The sequence below is a fragment of the Odontesthes bonariensis genome, chromosome 3 (assembly GCF_027942865.1).
Source record: "Odontesthes bonariensis isolate fOdoBon6 chromosome 3, fOdoBon6.hap1, whole genome shotgun sequence".
Taxonomy (NCBI): domain Eukaryota; kingdom Metazoa; phylum Chordata; class Actinopteri; order Atheriniformes; family Atherinopsidae; genus Odontesthes; species Odontesthes bonariensis.
This window is the reverse complement of record NC_134508.1, coordinates 11297063-11313948: the sequence shown is the minus strand read 5'-3', so window position 1 is coordinate 11313948 and position 16886 is coordinate 11297063. Positions and strand designations below refer to the sequence as shown.

Here is a 16886-nt window from a genome sequence, read left to right as displayed (position 1 = left end):
TGGTCCACTTCCCCCAAATCTGACTCACCCCACAAGATGAATTCCCCTGTCAGAATCAAGATGATCAAACAGATTACAATTATTTCATCCCCCATCTTTATTAATGAGGACTGTCTTTCATAGTTATGTTCCCTAATAAGAATAAATGATATGCCACTGCCAGGTTTGTTGTTCCCACTCACTCAGGGGAATCTCAGACATTTTCACTTTGAGTCTGAGTCTGAGAACATTCAAGATTGATTTTTTCTTCCTTTTTTTTTTCGGCTCACCCAAAAGGGGTAATCGCATCTTGGATGTTTTGTAGAGAACAAAGAAAAAATAAATAGGAAAAAAAGAAAAAACACTCAGCGTGTCAGTTCGAGGCGAATTAGTCCGAGCGACAAATAAAACTTAAAAGAAAGGACTGTGAAATGCCACAGAAGTTAAAAGTTATCAAGCAACTGAGAAACGATGGTAATGCCCTGAGGACAATTAACACGTTTCATGGTGCATGAGCAAAAATTCTGGGTTAGCCTAATGGGAGGATAAAAAGAGCCACTGCCTGTCTTGCCAGTAACACCACCCTGGTAAATAGCCTATCAAAGTCCCATGTCAGGAGCAGAGAGTGAGACATCTCGTCCTTCATCTCCATCCATGTGTCATTTATCACACACAACAATTAACTCACCTCCCTCTATTCCAACTAAAACACGCGCCATAAAAATTAACAACTGGATTTGTTCCGAGAGCCGTACAACAAAAAGCCCGAAACTACAAAGCAAAGGGCAGAAAATGTGGCTGCTATAAAATGAGCTGGGATGAGGAGAATTGCCTGCCATTGTTTTCCTTTATTCTAAACGCTGGGGCAAAGCCGGGAGTGCAACGGCTCCTTCTGGAGGAGCAGAAAACAGCCACCATTCTGGGACGACTGAATCTACTCAAGCGGGGAGGCTTTATTTCCATCCCTTCTCTGTGTCAAGTGTGCATCCACGACACTTTCCGATCCCCTTCTCCCTCCCCCCTGCCTCACATTCATCAAAGTTGTAACCCTGTTGTCTTTGCAGAGCGAATCAGAATGTGCCCCTGGCAAAGAATGAAGGAAAAGTCAACAGGAATTAGGTTTCAGTGCAACTGTTTACTCAACTGTGGCCTGCAGTTATTGAAATTTTATCCATGGTTTTGTGTGACTACTGCAGTAATGAATTCAGTATGGCTGTGATTTTCTCACTGACAACATGCTCGTTCTGAGTTGGGGAAAAAAAAAAAAAGAGGGGTGGGAGGTGGGGTCAGGGCCTGGGGGAGAGGGAATGAAGAGCAGATCTGGAGAAACCTGAGGGTTTCACGGCCTAATACGAGAGAACAGGTCACAGACTGACCCACCCCTCCTATTAACACCTCTTTTCCCAGTTAACAGCATGAAACGTGATGTGGAGTACGGAGCTGTGGTGCTCTTCTGCAGGATGAGAACATGCATGTGCAAACTGAATGTGTGCCTCTCTAACAATTATTTACATAACCGTACACATCCATCTATACAGTTGTTTATCAGTGCACAAACATGCAGCTTTACGCATTTCAAATCTTCGAGTGTTTCGAGTTCATGTGCTAAAACGGGATGCATGTAACGTCACAATTCAAGAAATCAGCTGTAGGTTACTTTGTAAAGTGTTCATCTTTACACGAGATGAACGCCCCGCCTGCACATCCTGCTGCCACACCGTTAACAAACATCCCAGAGACACCCTGCTTCCGTCCCTCCCCGGCATGCAGCCGGTCCTCCACACATCAGTGACCACGTGCAGCTCACTCAGCCAACGCGGCGGCAGAGAGGTCAGGCTTTTGTTTTTCTCTTCTTCTCGCGTTATTTTGAAATCATGGGTGAAAAAGACGAGAATAACATCTCGGTGAAATGCATATTTAATGCAGATTTAAAGAAGCACCTGCAGGCGGCTGCACATCGCTGATGGTGCCGCTGCAGCGTCAGCACTGCCACATGCACTGAGCTCCACATTTGTAAGCATGATTGTCAGTCAAGTGCCGTAAAGGGGATACTGAATGACAGTAATGTTATTCGCCTTCAGAGCTTCAGGTTATACTGTCATGTCAAAAAGAAAGCACGCCATTTTTCACTTCAAAGGAAAAAAATAATCCTTTGGTCCTTACTAGATATCAAAATCTGGTAAACATAACTCAGATGAACGACCACATATTGACATGATGACATATGACGTAATGATGACATAAAAAAACTAAGCCAAAATGAAGAGGCAGTGTTTGCCAAGCTAACCTTACTGCTTCCATAGGAATTAAAGGTATCTGATCCCCTTACGTGCACCACTACATGTCCCTGCACAGGCCTGTGACGGCGCGACAAAATGTTAAGCTATTTGGCTCTGTTGCACAAAGAGATACGAATGAATGTGGTGAGGGGGGGTTGTTTTGTTTTGTTGTTTTACAGGGTTGTGTATCACAGCTTCTGAATATAAATCTATCATCCTATCACCGTGATGATTCTGCTGAAAGACGATAAATGATAACACTGAGTTACTGCTCAGCTCTGTATGTAACGGTGCCATTTCCCCTCCCATGTTCCCTGCTCCAGGACTGTTTCTCTCCTCGTACGCAAACTGATGGATGTGCTGTGACAACAGACAACAGCACGGAGCCTGCGCATCATCACCAAACAGCTCCTGACAACAACCCTAGTGGTGTTGTCGGATAGACCGAGATAGCAGAAGACACACTGATCTTTTCAGTGCTGCTTCCTTAAGCGCGCTGTCGTGTGCCACACATAACGCTGACACCAACAGAAAGAGCTTGTCTGTTTGCCTCAAGTCTGCCGTGGTGGAAATGTTTCGGCGTCGCCGCGGTAACACGTGGCATTAAGTTGTGAGTGCGAGGTGCGTTCACAATGAGCCAGAGGAAAACGCTGCCATCCTACTGGATGTCATCGTTTCTTAACTGTCTACAAAATCCGGCAGCACCTACAAGCTTAAAATATGCCCGAACATGGTCATAAATATTTCACCAAAATGCAGATGCTGCGTGCTACAATAAACACACTCGCAAGCAAACAATTGCACAGAGAGAGCACTTCCCCTTCCTAAAATATTCAAAAAGAGCCTCAATATACATAAATAATAATAATAATGTGTTTGTGTACGAGATGTACTTTGAGGTGGGATTAAATATTAAGCTGCACTTTCAGCAGAGGACGGGGCCTGCTGTTGACATGGCTTAATGAAAAGACCCGACAGGTGTGAAGAGGGGACGGGTCTACCTGGTGCTGCTGGAGATGCAGGAGGTCCGCGGCAGTCACATCCACTGACGGCGTGGCGCTTTTGGGTCGTCCCTCCCTGGGTACGCCTTCCACGCTCGCTCCTCCATTCTGATTGGCTGGTCCGTTGCTCGTCACCTCCGTCCCAGATTCTTGCATCATGACTTAAAAACCTGACGCAGAAAAAGATAACAAAATAGAGAAAACAGGGACAGAGAGAGACAGCTGTTAAAACACACAGCCACGAGGTCGCATTTCAACTGGGGGCCGAACTATAAACATCTGTCGGATCCTTCCCACACGATTTCACTTTTAGTGCAACTTTCCCCTGTTGGTTTACGCTTCCCTCTGTCTTGTTTGTTTGCTTGCAGCGTATGAAATGAAGCAAACACACACAGACTGCCTCTAAACAGAGTAATGAACTGCTCCTTTGTTTTGTCTTTTCCGTTGCAGATGCTTTGCAGATGACAAAGTCCACACTGGGAAAGAGGAAAGTGAGCGGGACTCAGGTTTTGTTTGCGTTCTCCTTTATAGGGCATGTGCGGGGGTGTGGTGGAGGGGTTGGGGTCCAGCTCACATTGGAGAGGAACCCAACCTGAGTTGAGCGAGAGCAGAGGAGCCCAAGAAAACACTGGACCTCCAAAACAAAACACTTTCTATGGAAATGGATATATTTACTTGCATGGCTCCCAGAAGAACCACGGCAGAATAGCTTTTTAATGGGAAACAGGGCCGGCGTGTGAGGCCTGCCAAAGGATCTCCATGAGAAACATCCAATCTGAGGCCACGCAAAAACAGTCAAATCCTGAAGGGGTGCTCAATTAACACCAAAGCACAGGTCTGAATATAAAAAAGCCCCTTTGAGTTAGAAAAACTGTTGCCTTTCATAACCTAATCTAACTCTAAAGGATAACATACAAATACCAGCGGTGTAGTTTTAAGTTTAAGTGCGTGCATTATGTAAAAATATGCCACAAATCAACGCAAATTGCAAACACACCAAATTTTCTTCCATCCTCAGATCCTTTTCTGGACACACAGAGGCCAGACAGTCATGCTGCCTCCCCCGGATACCTCCTCTATGTCCCTGGGGATAAGTGCCAGCGACTTTAGTGCAAATCTGCGCCTGTATTCCTAAAATCAGGGGAATGATTTACAGCTATTGTGTGCTGGTCACAGGACTCCCGAGTGCAACGCATCTAGCCTCCCAATTCCAGGGCAGTTAATGAAGCTGACCAAGTCAGGCGGAAGGAAATTAACTTGGCTGATTAATTATTTATATGAAGCAGAATAAATGCCTTTAAAACACTGGACCTCATCACGAAAGAACGTGAAAACGGAACCAAATGCAGATTTATGGTGTTGCATTTATGGCGTGTGATAGGATGGCCAGTGTGAGCTTATATGAGCTCAGGTACACAGGCACGGGGTCTCCTGAGATCAGATCTAAACAAGATGCAGGCGCACTCCCAGACACCATGGGGACGCACACTCAGGCTGACAGATGGGAAATTGAGGTTGACAACTCCTCACACAAGGATATTTACAGAGCAGGGGTGAGATAATAATCTAGACAGTGGATTACAAGAAGAAAAAGTGGCAGTGCTCTTTTAAATTGTGGTTCTCAGGGACGGCTTCCCAGCTCTGAATCATTATTGGTAGTTTCAGGCCACAGGGAGCTGAAACACAGCCCGAACAAAACTCCAACCAAAAGTGCAAAATGCTTTACATCTCCTCTACTGTACAACACCCCCCCCCCCACCAAGAAGCATAACTGAATGAGTCATCTGACACTGCAGCCTGTGCCGGTTCAGTTGTGTGTCACAACGCCCCCACACTTACGGGCCTGTCTGTGCAGCTCGGGGTCCTGGCCTTCAGGCCCCGTTCTCTGGGATGGGCTACAAGCGGCCCCCCTCTCCCTCCAGACAGATGTTGACCCGGCTCACCCCTTCAAGTCTGGCACAGCCTCCCTCCATAATGGGATTTTCTAAACAAGGAGTGAGCAATAGGAGCACTGCGGGATGGGACGCAGCCAGTCACCATCTACAGGCCCTCGCTCGCACCAGGGGCCCTTCTGAGGCACCCATCAGAAACTCACTTTCTCGTAATAAACCGCGCGTCTACGTTACACCCTCGTACTCATTTTTCAGATAAAAGACTTTCTTCCACAGGCGGGAGGGGGGTCTTTGTTCTTAAAACATAAAAAGGGCCCAAGTAGTGGCTATTACACGTGCACTGTCATTCAATGCAAAATTTTCATAATTGTAACGGAAAGGCGTAAATTTCTGAATGCGCGGCATCTCCAAAAGTAATCAAGAGAATGAGCCGCAGGGCTATTTTAATGTATGCAAAACTAGTGACCCACAATAAAGGAGGGAAAGACTCCAATGAATGCAAAGTAATGCGCACATGCTTGGAACCGGCACTGATGAGGGGATGGCTAAAATTAACACCCAATTAATTTTCGAATTGACAAACAAATGAAACCCATAAATCTACTTTCTCATTAATTTCACCACAGAATAATTCAAAGCTGCAATATCATGAATGAATAAAATTGGAGGAAAAAAAGAAAATGGAAAATGGGCATTATCCATCATAAATATCAAGCAGATAGGAAAGAGCCTTATTAGAGAGTTGTGCTGATAACGGTGTTAATCTGCGGAGCACCGAGGCAGGGAGAGCATCGCGAGCCGGGGCCCAGGCGACGCGGCCATGTGACTTGGCCCCGCATTTGTTTATCTCTCTATTTATTTTCACTTTGCTCAGGGGACAGCCTTGTGTGCGATGACTCAAAAAGCTCAAAGTTTTTCCATCCGATTCCCTCTTTTTACAACATGCACAAATTTAGCTGTAATTATGGGTCAAGTGTTCTTCTAAAAAGGGGTGCAGTTGCCGGGGTTACGAACGTACGTTTTTGCATGCTTTGAGCGCAAACATAAACACGGGACAATGCACAGAGATCCGTATTAATGGGCCATGTCGTGGTTTTATTCCTGCGCAGGAAAAATATATATAAAAAGAGGAATAGAAATGGAAATTCCAGGAGATTAAAACAAGCAGACTGGACGAAAAGAAAGCTGGCAGTGCTCTCCGCTCCTTGGGGTGGGGTGGGGGGTGCTTGCAAAACACAACAAGTATTTGGAACAAACACTGGATAATAGAAAAGGTCAGAGTTTCTGTTTGTTTCAGGTTTGTTTTGTTTTCCCTGCCTCAAATATGAGGAGTACAGTACAAACAAGAGTCACATGCATCTCCCACCTGACCAGACAGGTTGAAGGTTAAGAACAGCCGGCGGCCAGAGCTCATCAGTCCACCCTGCGATGGAAATCTAATGCCTGTCCCTCTGTCTCGCCTGGAATCCAACAGCTCAAACAAGTCAGCAGTCGATTCAAGGTAGGGTCGGCCTGCGCAGCTGTGCTCTGACCCTTCTCCGTGTTCTGTTTTTCTTTAATGCTCATGACAGTAAAGCCTCAGCGGCCACCTGCTTCGATTCGCCGAGTTCTCACACAGCCCTTGTTTACACAAGCACACAACAAAAGCACAACATTTCTTGGGTGGGAGATAAAGGCACAAAGGAGGAAACAAAGGGTGGAGGTTCACTTTGGAGCTGTTTAGGTTCGGCTTGGCTGCTAGACTAGACAACACATCAGCGCGTACCAGAGGTGCAACAACAGAATGCTTCTCAAGGTTTTTTAAGGCGCTTATCTTTTGTTGTATTTTGGCTCCTGATTCTGGGGAGAAGTCCAAAGACAAACACAAGCTGCATGTTAAAAAAAGAAAAACCTTATCACAGCCCTCATCCCTGATAGCAAAGTATCTGTCTCTTGAAAATATTCCACTGATGAGGAAATTCGGATAAATTCACACTGGAGTCCCACCCTTTTCACATATCGTCTCCAAAGGGGGGCCTTTTTCATCCCAGAACCACCTCGGTCTAAAAGCAGCTTTCACGTCCTTTTAGCCACTTCAAACAAGCCACAGCTAGCATAGCATGTCTCCAAACTTCTGTGACAATACAGAAGTAACACACCAGCCTCTGCACGTATGGCCCCCATCACAGAACCGATATCACTGCAGCACATGAGACACGGAGTCACTCTCCAAGTCCGTCCCAGAGCTTGCACAGGGTGTACGCAGACCACTCTCACTGGCAAACAAAGCAGCTGTTTGTTTAATAAGTGATTGCCGCCATGGCTACAGTAAACAGGACGAGCAGGGATTTGTGTTTATGAACAAACACATCTCCTTCCAGGAGCCATTTAATATTAACCAGGTGGAATGATCAGCCGATTTCCTTGGTGACACTCGGCGTGAGCATCGTGTAAACAGGTTCTAGGAGGCAAGAGGTGGGGAGGGGGGGGCTTTGGGGAATCAAAGTTGAAGCAAATACAGCTTTGACTAGAATAAACACAGAGGCAAATGTCAAGATAAACAAGAAGCCATTCGTCTGACATTTGAAGACACATTAGGCTGGTGGGCTGCAGCTGCTAGCAAGCCCCCCTGACTGGGAACAAGAGAGGCGATGGTGGGGTGGGCAGCCGGCGAGGTGGTCTCCTATGGAAACACATCATTGTGGAGTGTTTTTTCCAGACCCAACAAACAGTGGCTCCTCACAACAGCACAGCGAGGAACTTGTAAAAGCATGTTAAACATTTACCTCATTTAATTATTCAGTAACTGGGTTTGTGGAAGGAACCGAGGATGTCTGCGGGCTCCATAAAAATGGCCCTTCATTGTGTGGAGCCAAAGAGATGGAAACAACACAAACACCAGGTGGAACTGCATTAAATCGTAGTGTCGGATATTTTTTGGATTTCTGTGACTTCAGCGGTAAGATTGTGACTGACTGCGTCTTCTAAATCGAAAAAATGTAATTGCCCAAAAAAACAAGTGATTACAAAAAAACTGTTCTGGAGGCTTTTTAAGCTGCACGTCACCTTGACTATGAATGTTTCATGGATACACTGAATGCCATCTGCTGAAGTGAAGCCATCCAATGAGTGTTCCCCTCACCAGAACCCATAGTGTGTTTTACCCTACTGATATAAAGTAGTCTCCAAAATACAGTTAACCCTATAATAAGGATAACATGAGCAAAACACACATTTAAATCACATCAGGATGACTGCAATGGGATTCTCCGGCATGAAATCTAGATCCAAATCTATTACTCCTCCATAAGCAGAGGAGAGGGGCTTAACATCCAAACAGTGATACCTTGTGTGAATATCAACCTGTTATCACGCCACAAGCTCAGATAAATTAACAAGAAGAAGGGGAGTCTCCAGGAGAGAATCTGAATAGATCCATAATTTGAGAAAATACACAAACCCGTTTGTCTCCTTAGCGCCGAGCCGTCTGAGAAGCACCTCGGTGTAAAGGCCTGCTGTGCGCAGACAATGACAGAATGTGCCAAAGTAAGGCAGGCCATGGTATTTTTAGCACAACTAGGGCCGATGGAGACTAAGTAAATAGAGAAGTCTAATGAGTTTAAATCTGGTTGCGCATGAATGGAATAGTAATTCTGGGATGTGGAGCCTCTTTTAGGAGTGGTTCGCCACACATTTTCTCAGCGATTCTCCTTCATCTGACTTTGATAGTCTCGCTCACATGTGGCTCATGCCCATTAACACTACAGTGAGAGGACATACGCCAGGAGACGAGAGGGCCGCTTTGTCTGACCACGGGCTCAACGCGTGCATTGCCTCCCTCAAGCTCATCTTGCCAATTACACCTATCATACATGTATACCCAAAGAAAAATGCAAATCCAATCAATCCATCCTGTGGGAGCCGCAGAAGCACCTATTGTTGTAGCATTACTTAAAGTATGTCATATATTTTTAATCATTTTTCCTACAATCCCGGTTAGGGGCTGCTCCCACGTGAACTTGTGTATAGAAAATGTGTCAGACACATTTTCCAGTGAAAATCGGGGTTAGCCTTGATGAACTTGTCTAATTAACACTGCGTGCCCATGCAACGAAAGGACAATATTATTAGAATTGCTGGCGTTTGGAGGGAGACGTCAGTTCAGCGGAGTGCACGCCTCCTTTGTGAGCTGACAACGTGAAGCTTAATCATTTTCGGGGAAAGCTCTGCAGCTCTGTTAAATCATCGAGACAGACCTGTGGTAAACCACAGCTCTCTACACAAAGTGAGCCGCTAATTACTGTCGAGTAAGTCATCAACTCTGTTGGATACATTTATTATGTTTCCTCATTCACAAGCGTGTATGATAACTGGAAGAAACTATGGCGATTCTGGTCTGCTCCACTGCTCATGGAATCGTTCTCAACAGTGTTAAATGTTTCTCAACAAACAAAAACAGGAAGACGTCTCCCGCGTCTTTTGTTTGGAGTTACTCACTAAGATATCAAGTTCGACCAGTGATTTTACAAAAATACTTTCTTCACTGGTGAGGGCATGCAGTCAGTTTAATTTCAACAGTCTAGAACTTAAATGGAAACACCTACTGTACGGCAAAAAAGATGTTTGTACAGTTTTAATAATCTGAACGGATCTAATAATATAATCTAAAAGTAGTGTTGCACCGATACCGATACCAGTATCGGGCGGGGCCCTGATCGGCACTAAAATGGTGGTATCGGTATCGGCGAGTACCAACAAATTTCCGATACTTGTATGACACTTGAACGTCTCCCGACACTCGCTACACTGTGTTGTGATCACTGTGCAGCTATCGCTATTGGCCTGCTCCAGACCAATGAGAGCGGGCCAATAGCCGCTCTTAACCAATGCCGGGGCAGCTTTTTCTATGTGTGAGGAGCAAGACGTCTGGCGACACGGCACTCTTTCAGCTGGGGAGGGTGTCGTTCGCAGTCATCTAGAGCTGCCGGCGACGAAGACAGCTAGCCAGGAGGAGTTTGCAGCGCGAGTGTGAGGAGGGGAGGCTGGGTGCCTCCTGTAGTCAAAACAGGGTCCACGATAGAGAGTGCTGGGCCGCCATCGCTCCCTGTGCGGTCGTGACGCGCACTACCAGCTGACAGCCAGTTACCGTCTTCGCCGTCCAGCAAAGCCGTTACCCCGGGGAGTTGGACGGCGGCACAAGCTCAGAGCCTGGGGGAGGGTCTCGCCAAGTGGGCGAGTTAAGTATTCCTCTCCTTTTAACTTCGTGTTTTAGTGTTTATGTATAGGTCGGCCTATTGTTATGTGGTATTGATTGGTTGGGTTGCGTGGGGAGGAGTGACGGGTCTGTGGTTAAACGGACGCCATATGCTGCAGGTTAGCCGCGTGTTTTGTGGTGTGTTGACTCTGTGTGCTGTGTTTAAAGCGTGCCTTAAAGCTAGTGAAGCTAGCCTGACTTGTAGTGGGTTTTCATTCCGTGTGCTGTGTTTAAAGCGTGCCTTAAAGCTAGTGAAGCTAGCCTGACTTGTAGTGGGTTTTCATTCCGTGTGCTGTGTTTAAAGCGTGCCTTAAAGCTAGTGAAGCTAGCCTGACTTGTAGTGGGTTTTCATTCCGGGTGCTGTGTTTAAAGCGTGCCTTAAAGCTAGTGAAGCTAGCCTGACTTGTAGTGGGTTTTCATTCCGTGCGCTGTGTTTAAAGCGTGCCTTAAAGCTAGTGAAGCTAGCCTGACTTGTAGTGGGTTTTCATTCCGTGTGCTGTGTTTAAAGCGTGCCTTAAAGCTAGTGAAGCTAGCCTGACTTGTAGCGGGTTTTCATTCCGTGTGCTGTGTTTAAAGTGTGCCTTAAAGCCAGTGAAGCTAGCCTGACTTGTAGTGGGTTTTCATTCCGTGTACTGTGTTTAAAGCGTGCCTTAAAGCTAGTGAAGCTAGCCTGACTTGTAGTGGGTTTTCATTCCGTGTACTGTGTTTAAAGCGTGCCTTAAAGCTAGTGAAGCTAGCCTGACTTGTAGTGAGTTTTCATTCTGTGTGCTGTTAAGGGTCAGTCTGTCGTGTGTGTCGCGACCAAGGAAGCCTGCGTTCCCAATCCTTCTCTCTCTCCATTAGATTGGAGCCCCCCACCCCATGTGTTTTATGAACTTGTAAACTAATAAAGATTTGACATTTTACATCCAAGTAGTATGCAGCTCTTCATATATATATATATATATATATATATATATATATATATATACACACACACACACACACACACACACACCGATACCACTCTGTTTTAAAAAAATAAAATAAAATTAATATATATATTCATTTTATTTATTTTTTTTAAACAGAGTGGTATCGGTATGGTATCGGTATTGGCCGATACTGCACAGCCAGGTATCGTGGCCAAAAAATGGTATCGGTGCAACACTATCTAAAAGTCAATATTTGGTATAAGCACCTTTGTTCCTCAACACAGCCTGAACCCACTCAGACAAGCTTTCTTGTAATTTCATCAAGCACAATAGAACAGAATGGTCTTTATTGTCATTGTACAGACATCGATACAACGAAATTGAATAAGCAACCTCTGAAAAAGCATAGAGGTTAAAACCAGAGAAGGTAGACAAGACGATATACACAATGAGCCATTTCTAATTATTGCACTGAGGCTGATATTGCAACCAGTCTCACTGAGGTATTATTGTAGTGTGTTCAGATGAGAGTTTATTGTCCTGACAGCCCACGGAGAGAAGCTGTTTCTCAGTCTTTCTGCTCTGCCTCGTATGCTTCTGTACCTTCTGCCGGAGGGCAGCAGGCTGAGCAGGTGGTGGGCTGGGTGGAGGTGGTCTTTGATGATCTTGCCAGTTCTAGAGAGGCATCGGGAGCTTGCAATGTCATGCAAAGAGGGCAGGGGCCAACCCATAGTTTTTTTTTTGGATACTTTGATCACCCTATGCAGTAGTCTTCAAAAATAGTTCTCCAGGCTTCTTGAACGACATTACAAAGCTCTTCTTTGGATGTCGGCTGCCTTTTGTTCCGTTCTCTGTCAAGATGATCCCACACTGCTCCAATAATTTTGAGGTCCGGGCTCTGGGGAGGATTCATCCCTCCATAAGAAATGCGGCCACTGATTTTCAGTCCAGTCCTCGTGTCATTTGACAAAGCTCAGCCTTTCCTCCCTGTTACTGTTCCTTAAGAATGGCTTCTTAACAACCACCCTTCCATGGAGACCATTTCTGATGAGGCTTCAGTGAACAGTAGATGGATCGACTCAAGGTCCAGATGCATCTAAGGACATCACTTTCAGATGTTTTAAGGACACACTGCGCACCATGCTGAGATATGCCAGCTTCTCAGCTAGTAGCTCTTTTGGAATCACCTTGTCGATGGAAAAATACTATTCTATGCCTGCCAGGCTGTGTTATTTAACATTTTTCATTGATACACCTAAGAAATGGGAACAAATTATATGTCTTTGTAACAGACTAAGTCAAGTACGTCAGAAGACACAATTTAATATTGCTTCTTTGCTAAGTTGTCCGTTTACATTTAAACAGCACTATGGTTCAAACTTAGAGCCTTTTTATGCTTCGATAGTTCGTAGGTCAGTGTTAAACCAAAAAGCGCATACCTTTGGAAATGGTCACGTACAAGGCTGTTAATGTTAATGAGTGAAAAAGCAGCCGATTTCCGCACAAAAACTGAAAGATCCTCAGAAAGCCTGAGGAGCTATTGCTCATGACCACATTTTAAAATGAAACTCGCTCTCCTTGCAAGCAAAAATAGTAGAAAATAAGGGGCGGCTCAAGACTTTTACACATTACCTACTGTTCAACTAAATTACACAGCAATTCGCTAAAAGGCGTCTGAATCCCTGTCATTGGTAAAGGAGTCTCAGACGCACCCGCTGATCCCTCCTCCTATAATTTCACCCCCTCCCATCCAGCTCCTTCACTTCCCAGAGAGAGGACAGAAAGGGTTAAAAAGGAAGGGAGTCTGTGACTTCTATTACGCAGTTTAACTGAAGATAAAGGGCACGGGGCTAAATACAAAAGGGCCCGACATGAATTTCTGCAAATTTAATGGAATCAGGTTTTAACAACTCTTTTTTGTTAAATACAGCCCATGTCAGGATGATGCGTCCCACTCATAAAGCAGCACAGTGACAATGTACAGTGGCACTAATACAAGGACATAGTTCATCATGACATTTTCTGCAATTCCCAACTGATTAGGGTCATTATGTTGGAGGCCTGATTTATGTTGTCATTTCCTCTCACCAATCCTGCATCAATGAATCTTAATGAATTGGTAAATAAGGGTGAAGATTACACTGTGTGACACCGCAACATTTCTCACCCTCAACGGCCGAGATTTATGTAGCCAATTAGAGGCTAACAGAGAAAATTGGCTGGCAGCAAAATAATATTCTTTATGGGACAAAATGGAGGAGCCTTCTCAGTGAAGGGCAATTGTATTGTCAGTGTTAAAGTCCATAAACCACCCTGCTAACCCACCTTCAGAATGCAAAGGGATGTCGCCCCGTGTTTGCAGGCAGACGGCGGTGAGAGCTGCTGATGCTCGCCGCTGATCCAAAGTCTTTAACATTCACCGCGGCCCGTCTCACATGTTTGATCAGCATAAACACACCCCAGTATGACAAACATGTTTACCTTCTCACCGCAAACATCAGACAATCAGACACCATGAGGTGCTGCTTCTCTAATGAAGACACAGGAGCTTTTATCAGGGCCAGCCGTGCCAGAAATGTGCCTCTTTCACACACTTCAAAAAAAAAAAAAAAAAAAAACGTGTCCACACAGAAGCCAATTTATTAGAGCTAAACATACAATAAGGCAAATTTTTTTCAATTAGTTTTTTCACCCTCTGCGAGAGGAGAGAAACCTTTTGTAGAAAACACAACCAAAGGCCCTTCATCTTTTTTTCAAAGCAGAAATATCAGAAAACAATCGCCTCTTTGAGACGCATCTGATCAACACGTGGAAGGAGATACGTGCAGTCTGATAAGAATGCGCTTTAATAATTCCTGGGTTCATCATTATTGCAGCCATGATAGTTTTTATTTCTTACATGCATATTAAGAAGTGCTTGGGATGATTACGGCGAGGGACAAAGCTGTTTTTATGTATCACTACAAAGCACAAAAAGCTTGCCTGCTTATTAATACTAACTTCTTAAAAGGGCACTTAGAGTTATAATGAGAGCCTTTATGTATTACATATTGTGGCTAGATTTAGTGTGAGGAAGCGGCTCTCCACATCAAACAAGCTGGCGTGCTATTAGGCACCGGGGCTGAGGGATGCTGTGTGAAAAGGAGTGGAAAATTAAAGCTGAAGCAATGCAGGAAAGGGCTTAATTTACTGGCATGTACAGTATGCAAATGAGATTACTCTCAGCTTAACTGCATCATTTATGTCCATAATAACAGCATCATCATTACAGGGCTCAAATTAAATTACACTGTAATTAGCATATCAAAGTGATTGGTTAAAGTTTAAAACAAATACCCAATTTTGTTAATGAACATCTGTAATCACCGTGTAGACTCTCAGTGAAAACATCCAAAACAAATATGTGTTTTGGAGAAGAGGCAGAATATCCTTCGCAAGCCCACACGTCAGTCTGTCTGCGTGCGGTGGGGGGTGTTTTACCTGGAGAGCTCAACACATTCGGGATACATTTCCCAAACTCCAGGAGATCAAAGATCCAATTTCCCACACTTGCCACTTCAGGAACTCATCAATAAAATACTAATCACTTCACGGCTGATTCTGGAGACTGAAGCCCCAGCAAAGGGCTTAAAGAGACTTTCATATCACAAAAAAACACCCCGACTCTGACTGCCTTGATTGTTGTTTAATGTGCACACACTCCGGCACAGATGCCCATTTTATATATATATGTATTAGCTGTGGTCGTGTTAGCCGTCTTACGTTTTTCTCCCTGAAAAACAGGTGAGTTCTGTCAGCGAGCACCACAGCTCCTCAGGGGTCTGACTGAAACAAACGCACCTTATTACATGCACATATTAATGAGCATCAGCATGTGACCCGTCACTTTTATCGACCACATGTTGGCGGTGGATTTCATTTTGTGGACTTTAGCAGAAAGAGCGAAATATCGCCACAGAGCCTTAAACGTTTCCTGGTGACCCCCGCTTTGCCAGCAACGCGACAGAAAGTGGACAGCTGCTCCACCGCGGCGGCACGCGCCATCAGAAATGCCCTCGTCAAATTTTAAACAAGTGCCATTTCATTCATTAAGAAATCCATTAAAGGGCCTTATTCCTCGCGAGTATGTAAAAGATGTGCCTTTCAAGGTAGAGCTAGGGCAAATCCACTCCATCAGCTAATGACGGCACTCATTACACGGAGAAGCCGGCTAATGAAGGCGCGGTGGCCGGCCGATCCCCTCGCCCAGCATAAAGCCCTATGAAATGCTAATATCTCACTTCCAATTAAAGGATACTAAGTCCAAATGCACCTTCACGGCTAGTAGCTGGCAACATAAATTTTTATTTTCCAACACTACACTACACCCAGAGATGTGCCTGAGCAACATTCCATTAATTCACATTTAATGCCCCCACCAGGTCTGCCTCGTTGTCTGCCTCGCCTCTCCTTCTCTCTTGTATCAGCTTTACATTGTTACGCTCTCCAAGAGTCTTTTTTTTTTTTTTTTTTTGCCGCTTGCTTTTGTTGGTCCACGTAGCACTTTGAAGTGCTTCCAGGAATAAACACATATGCACGGAACAGCTTTTATGTGTGTCACGGGGGGGGGGGGGGGGAAGGTCAGAAAAAGAGAAAAGAGAAGAGAAAGGAGAGAAGCTGCCTGCATCGCCCCTGCTGCACCTGTATACATTTACAATGTTTACACATCTCAGGCTGTAAATATGTTTACAAGGAAACCTGCCGTCTTTCTCTGAAACTGACCTTGAAGCCGGTAAACAACCTTTCACAAAGTTCATTAACGTCAAAGAGAGTATAGTCTTTCCACATCAGACTGGAGGGGGTGGGGGCAGGCAAAATAAAAGGTCAGTGCCATTAGCTTATCAACAAAATATAGCTGCGATGGCGTGGAAATTATGTTCAGGCGTGACCAAATTCTGATAAAATAATAAAGAGAATGTTAGCCTGAACTCTGGTTCAATCTAGTTGTTAAAAAAAAAACAAAAAAAAACACGCATTAATCATAGCAAATACTGCCGTGTGTTTTCAACTCCCTCTGTTTACAGCTCCCAATCTTTAAAGTCAGCGTGACTCACTCTGTTGTATGGATTGAGTCAGCGGTAATCAGATCAACTAATGGATCTCAATCCTTTACCGGGTATTGATGAATATGACACTCCTTTAACTATTTGTTGCATGTTTAAACTACTTATATATCATATTCAGGTTCCCAATGGATTGGATTTGTAGTACAAAAACAATTATATGAGAAGAAAAGCAAGCTCCGCTGAACTTGGCAACAGACCATTACAAGAGACCGCATCTTTATAAAGGCAAAAATTGGACTTAACCAGATTTTTTTTTTTTTTTTTTTTTTTTTTTTTTTACATGTGGTGCTTCACTTGCAGAGGTGAAGCAGTAAAATGTGTGACTTTAAAGGTCAGTGTTAAGAACATATCACATGATGTCTGTTTGATCCCAGCCCAAGTATTTTCCCAAGGATTCTGTGGCTCTGTGCTGTGTAAATCACGCAGTCTGACCTTCTACATTCCTCATGCTCTGTCCTCCCATTCATCCACAGGCACAGATAA

General features: G+C 44.6%; 1 protein-coding gene across 6 annotated transcripts in view; it reads right to left on the bottom strand.

The window, feature by feature from the left end:
• Nucleotides 1-16886, bottom strand: part of foxp1b (forkhead box P1b) — a 160558-nt gene that overhangs the window by 79986 nt on the left and 63686 nt on the right. For all 6 annotated transcript variants that reach the window (XM_075460260.1, XM_075460259.1, XM_075460265.1 and 3 more), the window contains one exon: nucleotides 3260-3429. In XM_075460260.1, coding sequence (XP_075316375.1) covers nucleotides 3260-3418 — 159 coding nt within the window. In that variant the 5' untranslated portion in view covers nucleotides 3419-3429. The remainder of the gene's footprint in view (nucleotides 1-3259; nucleotides 3430-16886) is intronic.